Source organism: Prunus mume, linkage group LG1 (assembly GCF_029339155.1).
Source record: "Prunus mume cultivar Tortuosa linkage group LG1, ASM2933915v1, whole genome shotgun sequence".
Taxonomy (NCBI): domain Eukaryota; kingdom Viridiplantae; phylum Streptophyta; class Magnoliopsida; order Rosales; family Rosaceae; genus Prunus; species Prunus mume.
In genome coordinates, this window is record NC_142698.1 from 17,643,520 (window position 1) to 17,658,094 (window position 14,575).

General features: G+C 38.2%; 3 protein-coding genes across 3 annotated transcripts; 1 reads left to right on the forward strand and 2 right to left on the reverse strand.

The window, feature by feature from the left end:
• Nucleotides 1–609: 609 nt before the first annotated feature.
• LOC103343759 (CST complex subunit TEN1) lies at nt 610–2,285 on the reverse strand. Its single transcript, XM_016792483.2, is given in 5 exon segments — nt 610–1,246; nt 1,249–1,264; nt 1,380–1,533; nt 2,145–2,220; nt 2,223–2,285. Coding segments are annotated over 5 exon segments (387 nt in total). The 5' UTR covers nt 2,248–2,285; the 3' UTR covers nt 610–1,130.
• Nucleotides 2,286–3,871: 1,586 nt separating this feature from the next.
• On the forward strand, nt 3,872–7,883 carry ABCG11 (white-brown complex-like protein). Its single transcript, XM_008247381.2, has 10 exons — nt 3,872–4,654; nt 4,853–5,142; nt 5,338–5,509; nt 5,603–5,725; nt 6,033–6,161; nt 6,270–6,464; nt 6,553–6,639; nt 6,727–6,999; nt 7,107–7,214; nt 7,308–7,883. The coding sequence occupies exons 1-10, from the start codon at nt 4,244–4,246 to the stop codon at nt 7,641–7,643; spliced, it is 2,124 nt and encodes a 707-aa protein (XP_008245603.2). The 5' UTR covers nt 3,872–4,243; the 3' UTR covers nt 7,644–7,883.
• A 139-nt stretch (nt 7,884–8,022) lies between these two features.
• Nucleotides 8,023–14,053, reverse strand: LOC103343749 (phospholipase D zeta 1). Its single transcript, XM_008247391.3, has 20 exons — nt 13,694–14,053; nt 13,319–13,420; nt 13,112–13,227; nt 12,884–13,025; nt 12,629–12,799; nt 12,323–12,496; nt 11,865–12,107; nt 11,668–11,784; nt 11,421–11,560; nt 11,126–11,275; nt 10,862–11,018; nt 10,306–10,776; nt 10,097–10,207; nt 9,793–9,939; nt 9,459–9,656; nt 9,273–9,374; nt 8,961–9,092; nt 8,699–8,764; nt 8,527–8,588; nt 8,023–8,444 (listed from the first exon to the last, which is right to left on the reverse strand). Exons 1-20 carry the CDS (start codon nt 13,883–13,885, stop codon nt 8,195–8,197), a joined length of 3,243 nt encoding a protein of 1,080 aa, XP_008245613.2. The 5' UTR covers nt 13,886–14,053; the 3' UTR covers nt 8,023–8,194.
• Nucleotides 14,054–14,575: the final 522 nt, after the last annotated feature.

Here is a 14,575-nt window from a genome sequence, read left to right on the forward strand (position 1 = left end):
AAAATCATTATCATAGGAGGGTCCTACTTCCTCCCTAAAATTCCAGGGCCATTTGACCATTTTGCCTCTTTCCGTCAATATATCTGGTCATCTTCTCGCTGAAATAGTGGAATCCCATAATAATGTCGGTACAAAGTAGATTCATGGTCTTGGATAAATCTCTTCTCTAGTCTCATCTCCACCATGGAAAATTTCTTGGTGTACATTTGGTGACAACTTTTCACAGTATTAAATCAGCTTTGGCAAGTGGCCCAATCTCCAATGTGGCAGGGCATTACCAACGTGGCGTCGGTGGCCGCACCTAATTCTCAATTTTAAAAACGGTAATTATTTTACGGACTTAAGTTAGGTCAGTTAACCACCGATAAGAGTCTATAATCTAGTGAAAAATAACCTTAATTTACAAACTAATGATTTCAATATTTGAACACCATGACACTCTGGTTGTGTGTGAGAAACCTCATCTCTTTATAATTTAGAGTATCACTTTTGTTGAAAAAAAAATCAAACCAATTAACCTGAGTAGCCAACCTGCCTCTTTACAACAAAGTTCGAATTTCCTAACACAAATTAAATTAATTTAGAGTACTCTAAACTACAGCTTGAATATATATAAAGAATATTGTTAAAATTTCAGACTATTGTTTTACCAAAATTATTAGAACAACAATAATGGTTAATTGAAGAAGCAAACCCAGAAAAGAGAGAGAAAAGAAGAGATATTTTCATTTTGCGAGTGCATAGACTTTTGGGTGGGAGCATGAAACACGAGATTATCACTTTCTCCTGCTATTCTACACGTGATACTTTGAATCCACGTATCCAGTGCTCCGCACCGATAGCGCACATGATGAGGACGGTGCAAAGGAGCAGCAACAAGGTGGGTCCAGCACCCCGTATATTCTTACCAACCAGCAGCTGACACGTAAGAGCCAACAATCAGGTGTGGGTCGGCGCACCCGATAAAGACGTACGGGCTTCCAGCGAAAACGTTAACGGTAGGTGAGGACTTGGGCCTACCCAAAAAGTTCATAAAAAAATCTAAGGGCCCAATTAAAAATATATTCGTTTGGTTTAAATTATGAGGTGATCATTGGGCTATTAGCTTTGACCCTTTTGCCATTACGATTTCATTTTGCATTGTTTGATGGGTTGGGTGTAGATGGTAATATGGTCTTCAAATGATCAGCCTGAAATTGTCTCAACAATTGCAGAGATTGATAATAGAGATTGAGATCAATGCCACACGTGCCTGCAAGACTGCCTGAATAAAAAAACACAAGAACAATTGAGCTTATTGCTCTAACATAATTAACATTCACGTGTTGTGATGAAGACCAGCACAGAAAATCATCAGGTGGATGTAATTTGCCACTTACCTCATTATGGGGTTGAATAAGCAGCTCGCCGATGAACTGGTAGATGGATTCGACTCGAAAGCCAAGCTCCCAGAGGTGTTGGGTGTTGATTTTTAAGCTGTCACTTCCATCAACAATTGTGGCAATGGCCGTCTCTACAGAATACTCTTGTAACCTGAGAAAGAAACAAGAGATACCAATGACTATGCTTCTTAATGATATTGGGGAATAAATATGAGAAATTCAATGAAGCAATCATTCAGCCCTCTTGTGTAAGACAATCCACAATTATTTGAATCAGTTGACCTATTCCCAATTATTTTTTGTATTAGTGACATGTTTCCAATCATTACACTCAATCATCCACCATAGCCATCATCCTCAATGCCACCAACTGGAGATGCCACATTTGCCCCCAAGAAGAACTTTTTGGCCAGTTGTGCATCCACTCCAACACTATACCATGATCATGATATTCTCACTGAACCAAAACCAGACTACAATCATTTCGAGAAATACCGTGACATCACCCGAAATGCTGAAACTATCACATCTCCAATGTCTGTATCAGCAATTCCACCTCTAGTTCATCTTTCTTTCTACCACTCGTCCCCACCAGTCTTAACCAGTTATGATGCCAACACTGTCACCAAGACCAACAATGCCAGCCTAAACTATAAACTACTTGTACCCTACTGAAACGTAAGTAGAAGAAGAAAGACTCTGGATATTTTATATAATGCAATTGAATGAAAACACTAAGCATTGAAAGGGCAGAAGTCTTACTTTCCAGTTACTCTCAACGAAGCCCCTTGCTTGAAATAAGGGGAAGATGGATGTAGGTCTTGCAATGAAACCAATGCCCAGATTTTATTTCAGATGATGCCATCAGGGTAAACTCTCACACCCTAAAAAAGCATCCAAATCTCCCCTGGAGTCTGAGGACTGCATGCAATTAATTACCAAAAAGTACTAAAATGAATGTGATGGGAAGGAATATGTCTATTGCAATCTCAGTCACAAAGAGAGATTTATTATAATAAATTAGTGAGGCAGTGTATGAAAGCCAGTGAGGACCTGCCATTTTAACTATAACTTGGACCTTTTAACAATTTAACAACCTATCAAAAAAATTGAACAAGACAATATAACTCGGACGGCGGCCTAGCGCCTAGACTCCGCCTAGGCCGATTTTTCGAACAAGAGCAGAAAGCTTATATTTACACTTCAAAGTTCAAACCAACCACCCAATACAGAACAAAAAAATTGAAACGATGCCCCATCGTAGAACTTCAAGTGTAACAAACTGAGAATCAATTCCCCAAACTCTCAAATGAGTTATAATGCACAATTCAGGGGAAAAAATCATGACGGCAAGGACAACTTAACAGAAAACCCATCTCTAAAATTCACAATTCAAACTAAAGCAGATGAAGACTCATATGATTCTCCTTCAATCCATTCACCCAATTGACATAAACATAAAATGCAGTTATAGAATGATAGAAATTAGCAAACTAAGCATAACCGCATACCCAAATTCAAAAATTTACCAAAAAAGATTGAAACTTTTGGCTATAGCAAGAACCTGATATCTACGTCACGTACCTTAAATTTATCCGCGGTTGATTTCAAAGACGGAGGCTTTCCTAGCTTTCAGTATAAGAGGATGCTAATGAACAGATGGAAACAGATGATTATTCGAATACGGCACCCGCCATGTCTAACCTTCGGCCTTGTCTACCTTCAGCTTTTATTAAAGTACTAAACTTTTACTCAATACTCCCAGCCCAAATAATGTTCGTTGGGCCCGAGGATTGGGTTTTGGTTGGCCCATCTATAATTGAAATCGTGAACTACCTCCTTTGTGTTCCACATTCCTATAACTTCATGAAATTAAAATGGTACCTCATAAGAAAGTGTTACTGAGAAGAACTAACATCATCTTCGGACGTTCTAAAAGTTCCCTAACACCAGTAGAAAAGAGTCAAAATGTGTGGCTAGAAAGTCAAAAGGAAAAACCAAGAAAAGTTTGAGAGCCAATAAGCAGGACAAGGAATTAAGCCCAAGTCCCCCAACCACTGAAGTAGTTTGGAATTGGAATAGCAAAGTTTGAATTAAATAGACTGGGGTCGAAGAGGTCCAAAATAGGGGTGCCCATGACGAGCTCTTCAGGTAGTTGACAGCTGAATGAGTTGATATGCTCATAAAAGCTTCTGACTTGTAAACAGAGCACTAATAAGGCGGTGAAATTGACATTCACATTATCACATATGCCCATGCCTACGTTAACCCACTTGAATTAAATATTAATCGTTAAGTTGATTGTTCATTGTTTCCTTTTCAATGCTCAGGATTATTTTACATGCACAAAAAATTTTATGAGCGAAGGAATGTGCCAAATGTTCGGTTCTGGTATTAGTTAATGCATTAAATGCTCCTACCAACATATGTACCAAAACCCATTAATTGTTGGATAGAAGATAGCTGTATAGATCATATTCTCTCTATATCATCTTTCTTGCTTCATGTTGGAATTTGGGTTTGTTTCATATTCAAATTCTCTTGCAGAAATGGAAAGCAGGAAATAATTTTATTGTGAGACCAAAAGATTCCAGTTAGTTGAAGTCCCTTGCTTGAGGCTCTTTTTGCATGGGAAATTTTTCTTCTTTGTAACCCGTCAGTCAAACTCACGCAGTTCTCATTTCTTCATTCACATCTTTCTTTCCTCATCTTCCTTCCATAAACACAGGCAGCAAGCTCTTCTGGGTTGTTTCTAATATCAGAATTCATTGCTTCAGAACCTCTATTTTTTGAAGGACTAATTGGATCATTTCAAGCTAGCTAAGCTAAGCTAAGCTGAGCTAGCTTGCTAGAAATTAACAATGGCACATGAAACAGAGAAAACAAGTAACTCAGCAGCAGGTCATTCTATGATGGAGATAGAGGCAAGCAAACCCTCAGGGCATGGGGTTGTAGCTGGTGGGTTGAGCCCTCTGAGTGAGACTTTGTGGAGGGAGAAGGCCAGTCTTGAAATTGTAGGGGATGTTTCTGCCAGGCTTACTTGGAAGGATCTGACGGTGACGGTGACTCTGAGCAAAGGTGAGACACAGAAGGTGTTGGAGGGTCTAACTGGTTATGCTGAGCCTGGAACCTTCACAGCTCTCATGGGTCCTTCTGGTTCTGGCAAATCAACTTTACTTGACGCTCTCTCTAGTCGCTTGGCGGCCAATGCTTTCCTCTCTGGCACCATCCTTCTCAATGGCCGCAAAAGAAAGCTCTCTTTTGGCACCGCTGTGAGTAATAATCTCTGTTTCTTTTTTTGTTTTTAATTATGTTTTTCTGTGAATTGTGCTCATCCCCATTTTTTTCACTTGATTTTGGGATTGTATATTTCAAATTAATATTATGTTTGATCAAGCTAGGTAGGCAGGCTAAAATTGTACATGTAACATATTGATGTTGTTTGCATGGATGTTTTGCAAATTAATCAGGCCTATGTGACCCAAGATGACAATTTGATTGGAACCTTAACAGTACGAGAAACCATTTCGTATTCAGCTAGATTAAGGCTGCCCGATAAGATGTCTTGGTCAAAAAAGAGAGCGCTGATTGAGAGTACAATCATAGAGATGGGTTTGCAGGATTGCGCAGACACAGTTATTGGAAATTGGCATTTGCGTGGGATCAGTGGGGGAGAGAAGAGAAGGGTCAGCATTGCTCTTGAAATCTTGACGAGGCCTAGACTGCTCTTCCTTGATGAGCCAACCAGTGGACTTGATAGGTATATGTGGTCTTGTTTTCATTCTGTCTGGTTCCTTGTCTTTATGTTGTTATTGAAATTGAATGTTCTTGTGAGTTTAACTTCCACTTCTATTAAAAAAGTATGACTTCTAGTTAATTGGTTTCAAGTACCCTGCATTATTCTGTTGTAGGGTTAATTCTTAATGATCATTTGGTTTTTTTTTTTTTGTGGCAGTGCTTCGGCATTTTTCGTGACTCAGACACTACGTGCCCTAGCACGAGACGGGAGGACTGTCATAGCCTCAATTCACCAGCCAAGTAGTGAAGTCTTTGAACTATTTGATCAATTGTACTTGCTTTCTAGTGGCAAAACTGTTTATTTTGGTCAGGCGTCGGATGCATACGAGGCAAGAACCCTTAGTCTTTGCGTTATATACATATATTAGTTGATTTTATGTAAATATAATGGAGCTCTTACGTTCATTGGTTGGTGTTTTCAGTTCTTTGCACAAGCTGGATTTCCCTGCCCGGCTTTGAGGAACCCTTCTGATCATTTTCTTAGATGTGTAAACTCTGACTTCGATAAAGTAAAGGCCACATTGAAAGGGTCCATGAAACTCGGGGTATTTTTAAAACTTTTTCTTTTATATCTCTCTGTTATGTAACTTCAAATGTTATTGTTAAGCAATTGATAGTGGTTATACCTTCATACATATCGTCCATCCTGTGATAAAGTAATAATCATACTATTCCTATGAAGGGAAATCCTTAAAACTTAAAAGGAACAAATTTGAGGTCTAACCTCTTTTTCCTTGTGTAATTGGTGGTAAAATTATCGGTTTGGTGTTTTTGCTGTCCTCTTTTTGCACTTTGAATCAATAATTTTGAACTCTGATAAAATATCCAAAACTTGTCTTTTGTCATTATCAGTTTGAGGCAAGTGATGATCCTCTGGAGAAGATTACCACTGCTGAAGCTATAAGAGTTCTTATAGACTCCTTTCGGACTTCTCAATACTCTTATGCAGCTAGAGAAAAAGTTGAGGAGATATCCAAAGTTGTGAGTGTTTATATAAAGTGGGATGTATTAAATAATTCTTCATTTATCCAATTACTTATTGGTAACGGAGTTTAACGACAATATGAATTTTTTTCCCATATGATGCAGAAAGGAACTGTGCTAGATTCTGGAGGAAGTCAGGCTAGTTTCTTGATGCAGGCCTTCACGTTGTCCAAGCGTTCATTTATCAACATGTCAAGGGACTTTGGCTATTACTGGCTCAGGCTCGTTATTTACATTGTTGTCACAGTCTGTATTGGAACCATCTATTTGAATGTGGGAACGGGTTACAATTCGATTCTGGTATGTATTGCTTGCTAATTAGTACCATCTATTTGGAAGTTCATTCATGCACCAACACTTTTTCTCTCTGTTTTATTTTATGAAACAGGCGAGGGGTTCATGTGCATCTTTTGTATTTGGTTTTGTCACGTTCATGTCAATCGGTGGGTTTCCTTCATTCGTAGAGGATATGAAGGTATGTTCCATAGTCCCAAGGAACAAATAGCTCTAAATATTTACTTAAAATGATATTTAGTCTAACTTTGTACCACAACTTTCCCAGGTTTTCCAAAGAGAGAGGCTGAATGGCCACTATGGTGTTACTGCATTTGTCATCAGCAACACACTCTCTGCAATGCCATTCCTGATACTGATCACCTTTCTAGCGGGAACAGTTTGTTACTACATGGTCCGTCTCCACCCGGGCTTCAAGCATTATCTATTCTTTGTGCTGTGCCTTTATGCAAGTGTCACTGTAGTTGAGAGTTTGATGATGGCCATAGCCAGTATCGTCCCCAACTTCCTCATGGGCATTATCACAGGGGCTGGAATTCAGGTTTGTATCACAGAAGACTCATCCACTGCTTGATAGTAAATCAGTACTTTAGCCATTTTCATGTCTTGCATATATGTTGATGAATTGTATGGTTTTCTTCACGTCAGGGTATCTTCATGCTAGTCTCTGGGTACTTCAGGCTCCCAAATGACATCCCAAAGCCCGTCTGGCGTTACCCTATGTCATACATCAGCTTCCACTTCTGGGCTTTACAGGTAAAACCCTTAAACAGTTTCTGTTTAAGAATTACTTATCGATGAAATAAGCCACACAAAAATTTATGAATATGAAACATGTTTCACCTTCAGGGGCAATATCAGAATGACCTGAGCGGCTTAGTTTTCGACAACCAGTCACCAGATCTTCCTAAGATACCTGGTGAGTACATTCTGGAAAATGTGTTCCAGATTGACACCGCCAGATCAAAATGGATAGACCTCAGTGTCATCTTGAGCATGATTGTTGTCTACCGGATCATCTTCTTTATCATGATCAAGTTCAGTGAGGATGTGACGCCGTGGATTAGAGGCTACATGGCAAGGAGAAGAATGCAACAGAAGAATGGAAACCAAAATACAACAGTTTCTCCTAATGGTCTCACACAGTCCCCTTCTTTGAGGACCTATGCGACCGGTAGACGGTAGACTGAGACCTGAATACAAAATTCCACAAAACTAAAGCACTTGACGCAGTTTGAATAGACTATGTAGCAAATGCTATGAGGTAGAATTATGCACACAGTTTAACAGTTTTACTTATATCCAGTCATTTAGCATCTGTTCCAAAGCTTGAGTTCTAAACATCACCCGAAGGAAGAGAAGTGTAGTTACTATTATGCCGGTGATAATGCTTTCAATGAAAATCATTGACTGGTATTTTCTTCATTTACTTATAAAATGATTCATAATAGAAAAAAAACAAAATTTAGTTATAAAAAAAGAAAAAAAGAAATGTAACATATTTACAACTCTAGCAATTAGTCCTGTACGGTAAATCCATCAACGCCAACATATTCTAAATAAGTTTAGTGGCATGAATTTGGTCAGCATTGGTGCTTCTCTATTGCTAATATATCTCTCAATCTTTGTGTGGAATTATGTACAATTGTATGTAAACAAATGGAATTATGTACTATTTATATACATCTATTTTTACATTTTTTTTCTTGTGCCTCCTGGCCTTAATGGAATCATACCTAACGAAAAACTTGAGGGGATGTATAAAATTCACTTTCATTGAACACTGGTCTCAAATCTTCTTGTTGCATAAACTTTAAAGGGAAGGAAACAAGATGTCCCCTTACATGCTTCAATCTTTCCATTGGATCTGTTTCTTTCACCTCTCCATTCTCACAGGACTGTATCTTCTCAGGGGCTATCCCCAAATCAATTGTGGTGTGCCCAAGTTTCTCTTTCTGATGAGCCATGCATTGTCTGAGAGCAGCTCTGTAGTTGATGGCAAAGATAGAGATTTTTAGAGTGCATAGAGCAAAAATACAAAAATACAAAACCTTGAGTAGTATTGTACCTTGAGTGTATAGAATCATTCGGAATACAAGAAAAGACATCTTGGTAAATAATTGAATTTTCCTGTAAAATATTAGAGATACTGTAATTAAGTAAGGGAGCAGAGATGAAAAGAAAAAAAGGCTAAACGTGAGAAACATGAAATAGTGATCGAAATTGCAAACTTTCATCACCTTTGCAGTTGTTAACCACAGATCTTTGTATGTTGTGTCTGATACAGGATCACTGATTTGATTTATCTGAAGGAATTCAGATTCAACAAAACAATGTTAATATTAAATATTTAACTTAGGAAAATATAGATGAATAATTAAAGAAAAATTAGTGAAAAAAATGACCCTGAATTTGTATCCAGAGGCAGGCTCTTTAAGTTTTCCTACTTTCTGTCAAAAGTGAAAAGCAAAGAATATCTTATGTTTCGTCAAGGTTACAAACCTCCCCTGCATGAAGACCCAGGTGCTCAGACCACAGAGAGCACCTAAGACTATAAGCAAATTTTCCGGCCTTCCAAGGCTGTCCATTCATAGATGATTCAAGAAACTCTTTATCTTCAATTACTACACCAATCTGCAACAAATATATAACAGAGTCCAATGGTAATGCTTCTGCAGGATTTCATTTTATCCAAACTTCAGGAAAACTACAATTATCTAAGTACAACTACAAAGTAGAAGCGGCTCGAAAAAGAACCAACGAAATGGATTATACATGCTGAAAAGTTTATTGCTTAAAAAAGACAGATTATACCTCAGAGTCTCTTGATCCAAGCAGACTTCTGTCGTTAATATTAGACGATCCGATCAAGGCAACACAATCATCTATTATCATCACTTTGCTGTGTACATAAACCTGAATGACAAGGAGAATAGATGATAAAAACAAGTGAAGGTTTCATGGGCCAAAATTGAAGTTCATTTTAATGCAGAAAAGTACCTGACTTGTGCACACAGGACCACCTTCGAAAAGTCTGCCATACGACCTCAGACCATAGAAAGAAATGTAATCATGCGTCTTAGGACCAAGCAAAACTTTTAGATTATGCAGTATTGAATGTTTTTCCCAGCTAATGGTTCGATACTGCCAATGCATTAGGGCTCTAACAGTAGCTGCACCACCATCGTCCACACCACCCTATTATTTGTATCCAGAATAAAAAGAAAAGGAAAACACTGTTACCAAAATTCACAGCGAAAGGACATGCTTGATAAAATTAAGAAAAAAAACCAATGGGTACTTTGACCAAAAAAAAAAAAAAACCAATGGGTACCTGAAAGCCAGGTAAGAGTGGTATGACAACGATCACCCTAAAACACTTTTGTTCTTTGTGTGCTAGCTTAATACGCCTGTACAACGCTTCCAGGACACGATTCTGTATAATCTCATCCCCTGAAAGACCTGATATGAAGAATTGATTCTGGAAGCAAACAGCAAAGGAAATAGCAAAATGATCAGCATGAGCACTAAAAATCAGTACTTTGAACAGCATCTAGGTGACTAGAGGCATGTTTTTCAAAGCAGGATGTTATATGATTACTATGAAAATCAGAATGCTCCAGAGACAACGGTGAAACCTCAATATAGACAAAATGTTCTGCTTTCTCAATGAGAGAACAATAAGCTTTGTGTATGCTATCTTCAGCCTGACTAGATCCAGCAGACCACTGGCTCACACTTCTGACAACCTAAACATTGCATATTTATTAGTAGAACTATATAAACACTTAGTAAATCTTGAAATTTTAAAAAACTAAATTCACAGTATCCAAGAGACAGCCTTAACCTGACAATGGCATGCAGTACGAGGACCTATTTGTCCATAATCATCAGCAGCAACAGCATGATCATGTTCCTCTGGACTTTCCAACCCTTCATTTGAAGTTGTCAGGCCAGATTGTGCCACCATATTTAAATTTGTTTCACTTTTGAGATCCATAGAATGAAGGTCATCTACAAAACCTTCCATCTGCATATCTGCATATAAACTATCGGTTGGCTGGTCAAGAAGATTATGGTTCAAGTCCAGGGCGCTTGGCTTTTTGTCTACAATAGGAGCATCTAAACCATCAGCTTCTTGAGGCAAAAGCAAGGGAATATCCTGCAACGGTGATAGCGGAGAAAAGGAGTTCGGGGTTTCTTCTTTGTTTTTCCTTTCAACGTCTATCTCTCTACTTCTTCCCATGTAATGAGGGATGACCATGTGGTGTTGAGGCATAAGTAGTGGAATTGTTTGTTCATTTGGAGCTTTGTTTCTCTACAAGATGGTTCATTAAGTTAGCAAATTTACTTTCTTAAAATAGAAAATTTCTCCACAAGACCAGCAGTAGCAGAAAATCAACCTTAGCATGGTTCCAGCGCTGAACAAAATGCCTGGCAATGTCACGACAGGGAGGTCCCCAAAGGGCACATTGGACATCATGCCACGGCATACGCGGATATCTTTCACGCTCCAATTCATCTTTCATTGTGTCTTCCCAAGAATTTGGTTCGGATTCTCTGAATGAAGCGACAATGACATATTTGATATCCCCTTTGGTCTAGAAATCTATACTGATAATTTTTCTACAAAAAAAAAAAAAAAAAGAAAAAAAAAAGAGAAATACCTTGGGTTATAGTAGTCCTTTCCTGGCCATATATGAGGAGGGCAGTCACCCACTTTGTGTTCAACCGTGTCATAGCGGCCAAAGCACAAATCTAGTCCTCCAATGAAGCAAATCTGGTAATCAACAATGACAAGTTTTTCATGATGTGACCTGTACGTTTTCGTAGATAATTTATGGAGCATTATCATGAAAGCAAACCAAAAGCAAGTTAATCAAATAAACGTGGAGAGGTTTTTTAATTCAATCTTGACATGAGATAAAATAACTAAGATGAATCCATCCAGAAGGAGCATACCACAAATAAATGCCTGTGGGAAAACGGTCAGGATAGCGCAATACTCTCACATTCTCATGAATGTTAGAAAGCAATTTCTTACTGTGTGAACTGTTGATCTTTAAAGCAAGAGCAACCTCCTTGTAGAGAAGAATGTAAATCTGCATATAAATCATTAGTGGAGTTAAAGATCCCAGACATAAATGTCAAATTACCACCTAACTAAATCAAGTAAATACCAATAACGAGAGAGAATGAGTGTTTGCACCTGAACTCCTTGCCTAGCCTTTTCATATAGTAATGCATCAAGCCGAGAAGATGAATTACTATGAAAAGGACGTCTTAGATACAGTTCTGGGCAAAGCCACCAGCCAGTGATGAATATCTGGAAGCAAACATTCTATGTTGAGTCGTATAATCACTAGAAATGCACTTTAAATGGTGTGAACAATGCAAGAAACAAACCTCTGATTTTGCAGCTTCAACAGAAGCAGCAATAGCTTCAAATGCTGCTTGGCCATCTACAAACCATTGAGCTTGACTCCCATCATCAGTCAAACCCCTTGGAGGAGCAAAGGAACCAAAGCGATGAGGATGACACCAACCTTCCTGAGGCCTTAAACCAGCATCATTAATTGCAGCAACCCAATCTTTGACTTTAGCATTGCTAGTGGTTCTTAACCTTAAGCTTTGATTTCCAGAAGCAACCTTTAGACATTTACAAATCAATGTGGTCGTCAGAGAATTGAATAGAACTATACAATAGCTGTTTTAAATAGGAAAACAGCAAACACTCATATAAAAAGTAATTAAGCTTAAGATACTCAAAGCACATAAAAGTGTATCTAAAAGATTTGAAGCTATCCTCATAATAAACAAGCCATGTGTAACCAATATAAAAGTAAATTTAAACAACAGCTCACCCTTAATGTATAACGTAAAGGATTGCGTTCCTTTATTTGATTAGCCAAATATATTTGTGAGCATGCATTTTCATTTGAGGTTGGCAGTACATTGAAAACGATTATGTCTAAAAGTTCAGTGTCAAAAGGATCCTCTAGTAAGGCCAGGAACCCAGGCTTTAAAACAGCCCACACCTGCAATTGGACAAAGAAAAACACGATAATACAAAATACCATTCCCTACAAAGAATTAGACAAATTATAAGCAAACATAGTTTGATTATACGGAAATAAAAAAGCAAAGGAATAAAAGGTCATTGACAAAACCTTTTGCCAGTTGTTGCTACAGAAACCAAGACAATGGGATGCAAAAGGGTTCACATCAGAATCATCCCCTGCAATTTTTGGTAGATGCTTCACCATTACATAACCTTCTTTCAGCTTTGGTCCATACTCCTGTGAAAAGGAGAGCTTCGAGACCTCCAAAAATTTGCAGACCTACAATTCGAAACCACTTCTTGTAATAAATCTGAGAATGAGTACCAACAAATGACAGTACTAATAAAAATGGAGTTCACACACCTCTCGAGAATTTACTAGATCCATGTTTCCCAGAAAATGATTCAAATAACCCTGCATTGCCACCTTTGCTCTGTCCGAAATGGACTGCTGCCCTCCTAGTGCTGGACGGAGGATGGGCAAAGCAGCACGAGACGGAACGTATCTGCCTCGCAACCAAATTCAGAAAATCATAAGTACTATGGTGTTAAGACCTAAATTTGGACCAAGCACTATGAAGTCAGAAATCACCTGTTTCTAACACTTTCTTCATTATGTACAGGAACAGCCCCATCATCCGGTTCATCATCATCTTGCACTACTGCCGTCTGATCTACCATTCCTATGCTATGAAGCCATTCTTTAACCTTTCATGCCAAGTTCCCATGAAAATTATACAAAGATTAGGCCAAATACAGATAAGAAAAGTCCCAACGATATCAAATACAATTGGCAAACCTGCTCTTGTTTCTCATGAAACTCCTCAATTATTGCACGCTTCCTCAAAGCAAAATGTAAATAGAGAACTTGTGATGCTTTCTTCAGCAGCCGCCACTTGAACTGTTGAAGAGGAATACAAAACAAACCTTTTAGCATGGCATAACGACATTTCGAAACCATCTGGCCAGTTAAGAGTTTGTGAATTGTCACAAGACAAAATTGGAAATTCATCAATGAAGTACCCAAAACAGTTATCTAAATTCAACGTCAGTCTGCAATTTAAAACCAGTAGCTGGATGACCTTCTAAATTTTTTTAAAAATTTTTTTTTTTTTAAAAACAATCATCCTAAGCAGTAAACAGAGATACATATACAGAGAAAGAGAGAGCATGCCTGTTTGTATTGAAACTCAATGGTGTAAGACAGAAGCATGGGGCTGATATCTCCGGTATCGGGCCGCGACACCGATACAATGGTGGCCACCGGCAACTCTTCGAAAATCGGCGTGAAGGAGAAAGATGCCGCATTCATATTCATTGCCTCGGATTGTACCGCACCATTTGCAATGAGCTTCTCCGACGACATCAGCTAATTCTTTTGCTTGAAATCCCAATAAACTCAGCTCTTGCATATCCTTGAAAACCAGAGAAAGTGAGTGACTTTCGGTTTTTTACGAAAACCCAAAAGAAAGAAATTAAGAGAGAAAAGCTTTGACAGAGAAGAAAGGAAGCGGTTTTTATAGTTTACAGAAGTCCCGGCGTTTCATGTATTTTCATACCGGGAAATTGAAGAAGGCGGCTCTTGGTGACCCGTAGCGACATGGATTTTTCATGTAGTTTAGATATTTTAACACCACGTGTCGTCCTGAGGTATAGACTATTGTGTAATTACACGTGGCAGGAGGTAAAGTAGATAGCATGAAGTTTTGGGTAAGTTTAGTGGTCAAAGGAGGGTCGAAATTAATATTTTCTTTAAGAAAGGAAAATAGTAAAAACTAATTGAAATTATATCCTATTTGTATGGGTATGATATTTGTAATCTATATAGAAATTATGGAGATGTTACACGTTACATTGCCAAAAATACCCCTTAAACATTTTGGCTTCATTATAACCTCATTCCTTAAAGATCCATTTTCATGAATGAAGTTGAGGACATTTTGGTCATTTAATATTGTCATGAAGAGAGTACAATTTGCAGTTGCATACGGCATATCCCCATGGAAGGATCACTTGAAAAGAATATTCATATTTTTTGTGCTTAGCTCTGCGAATA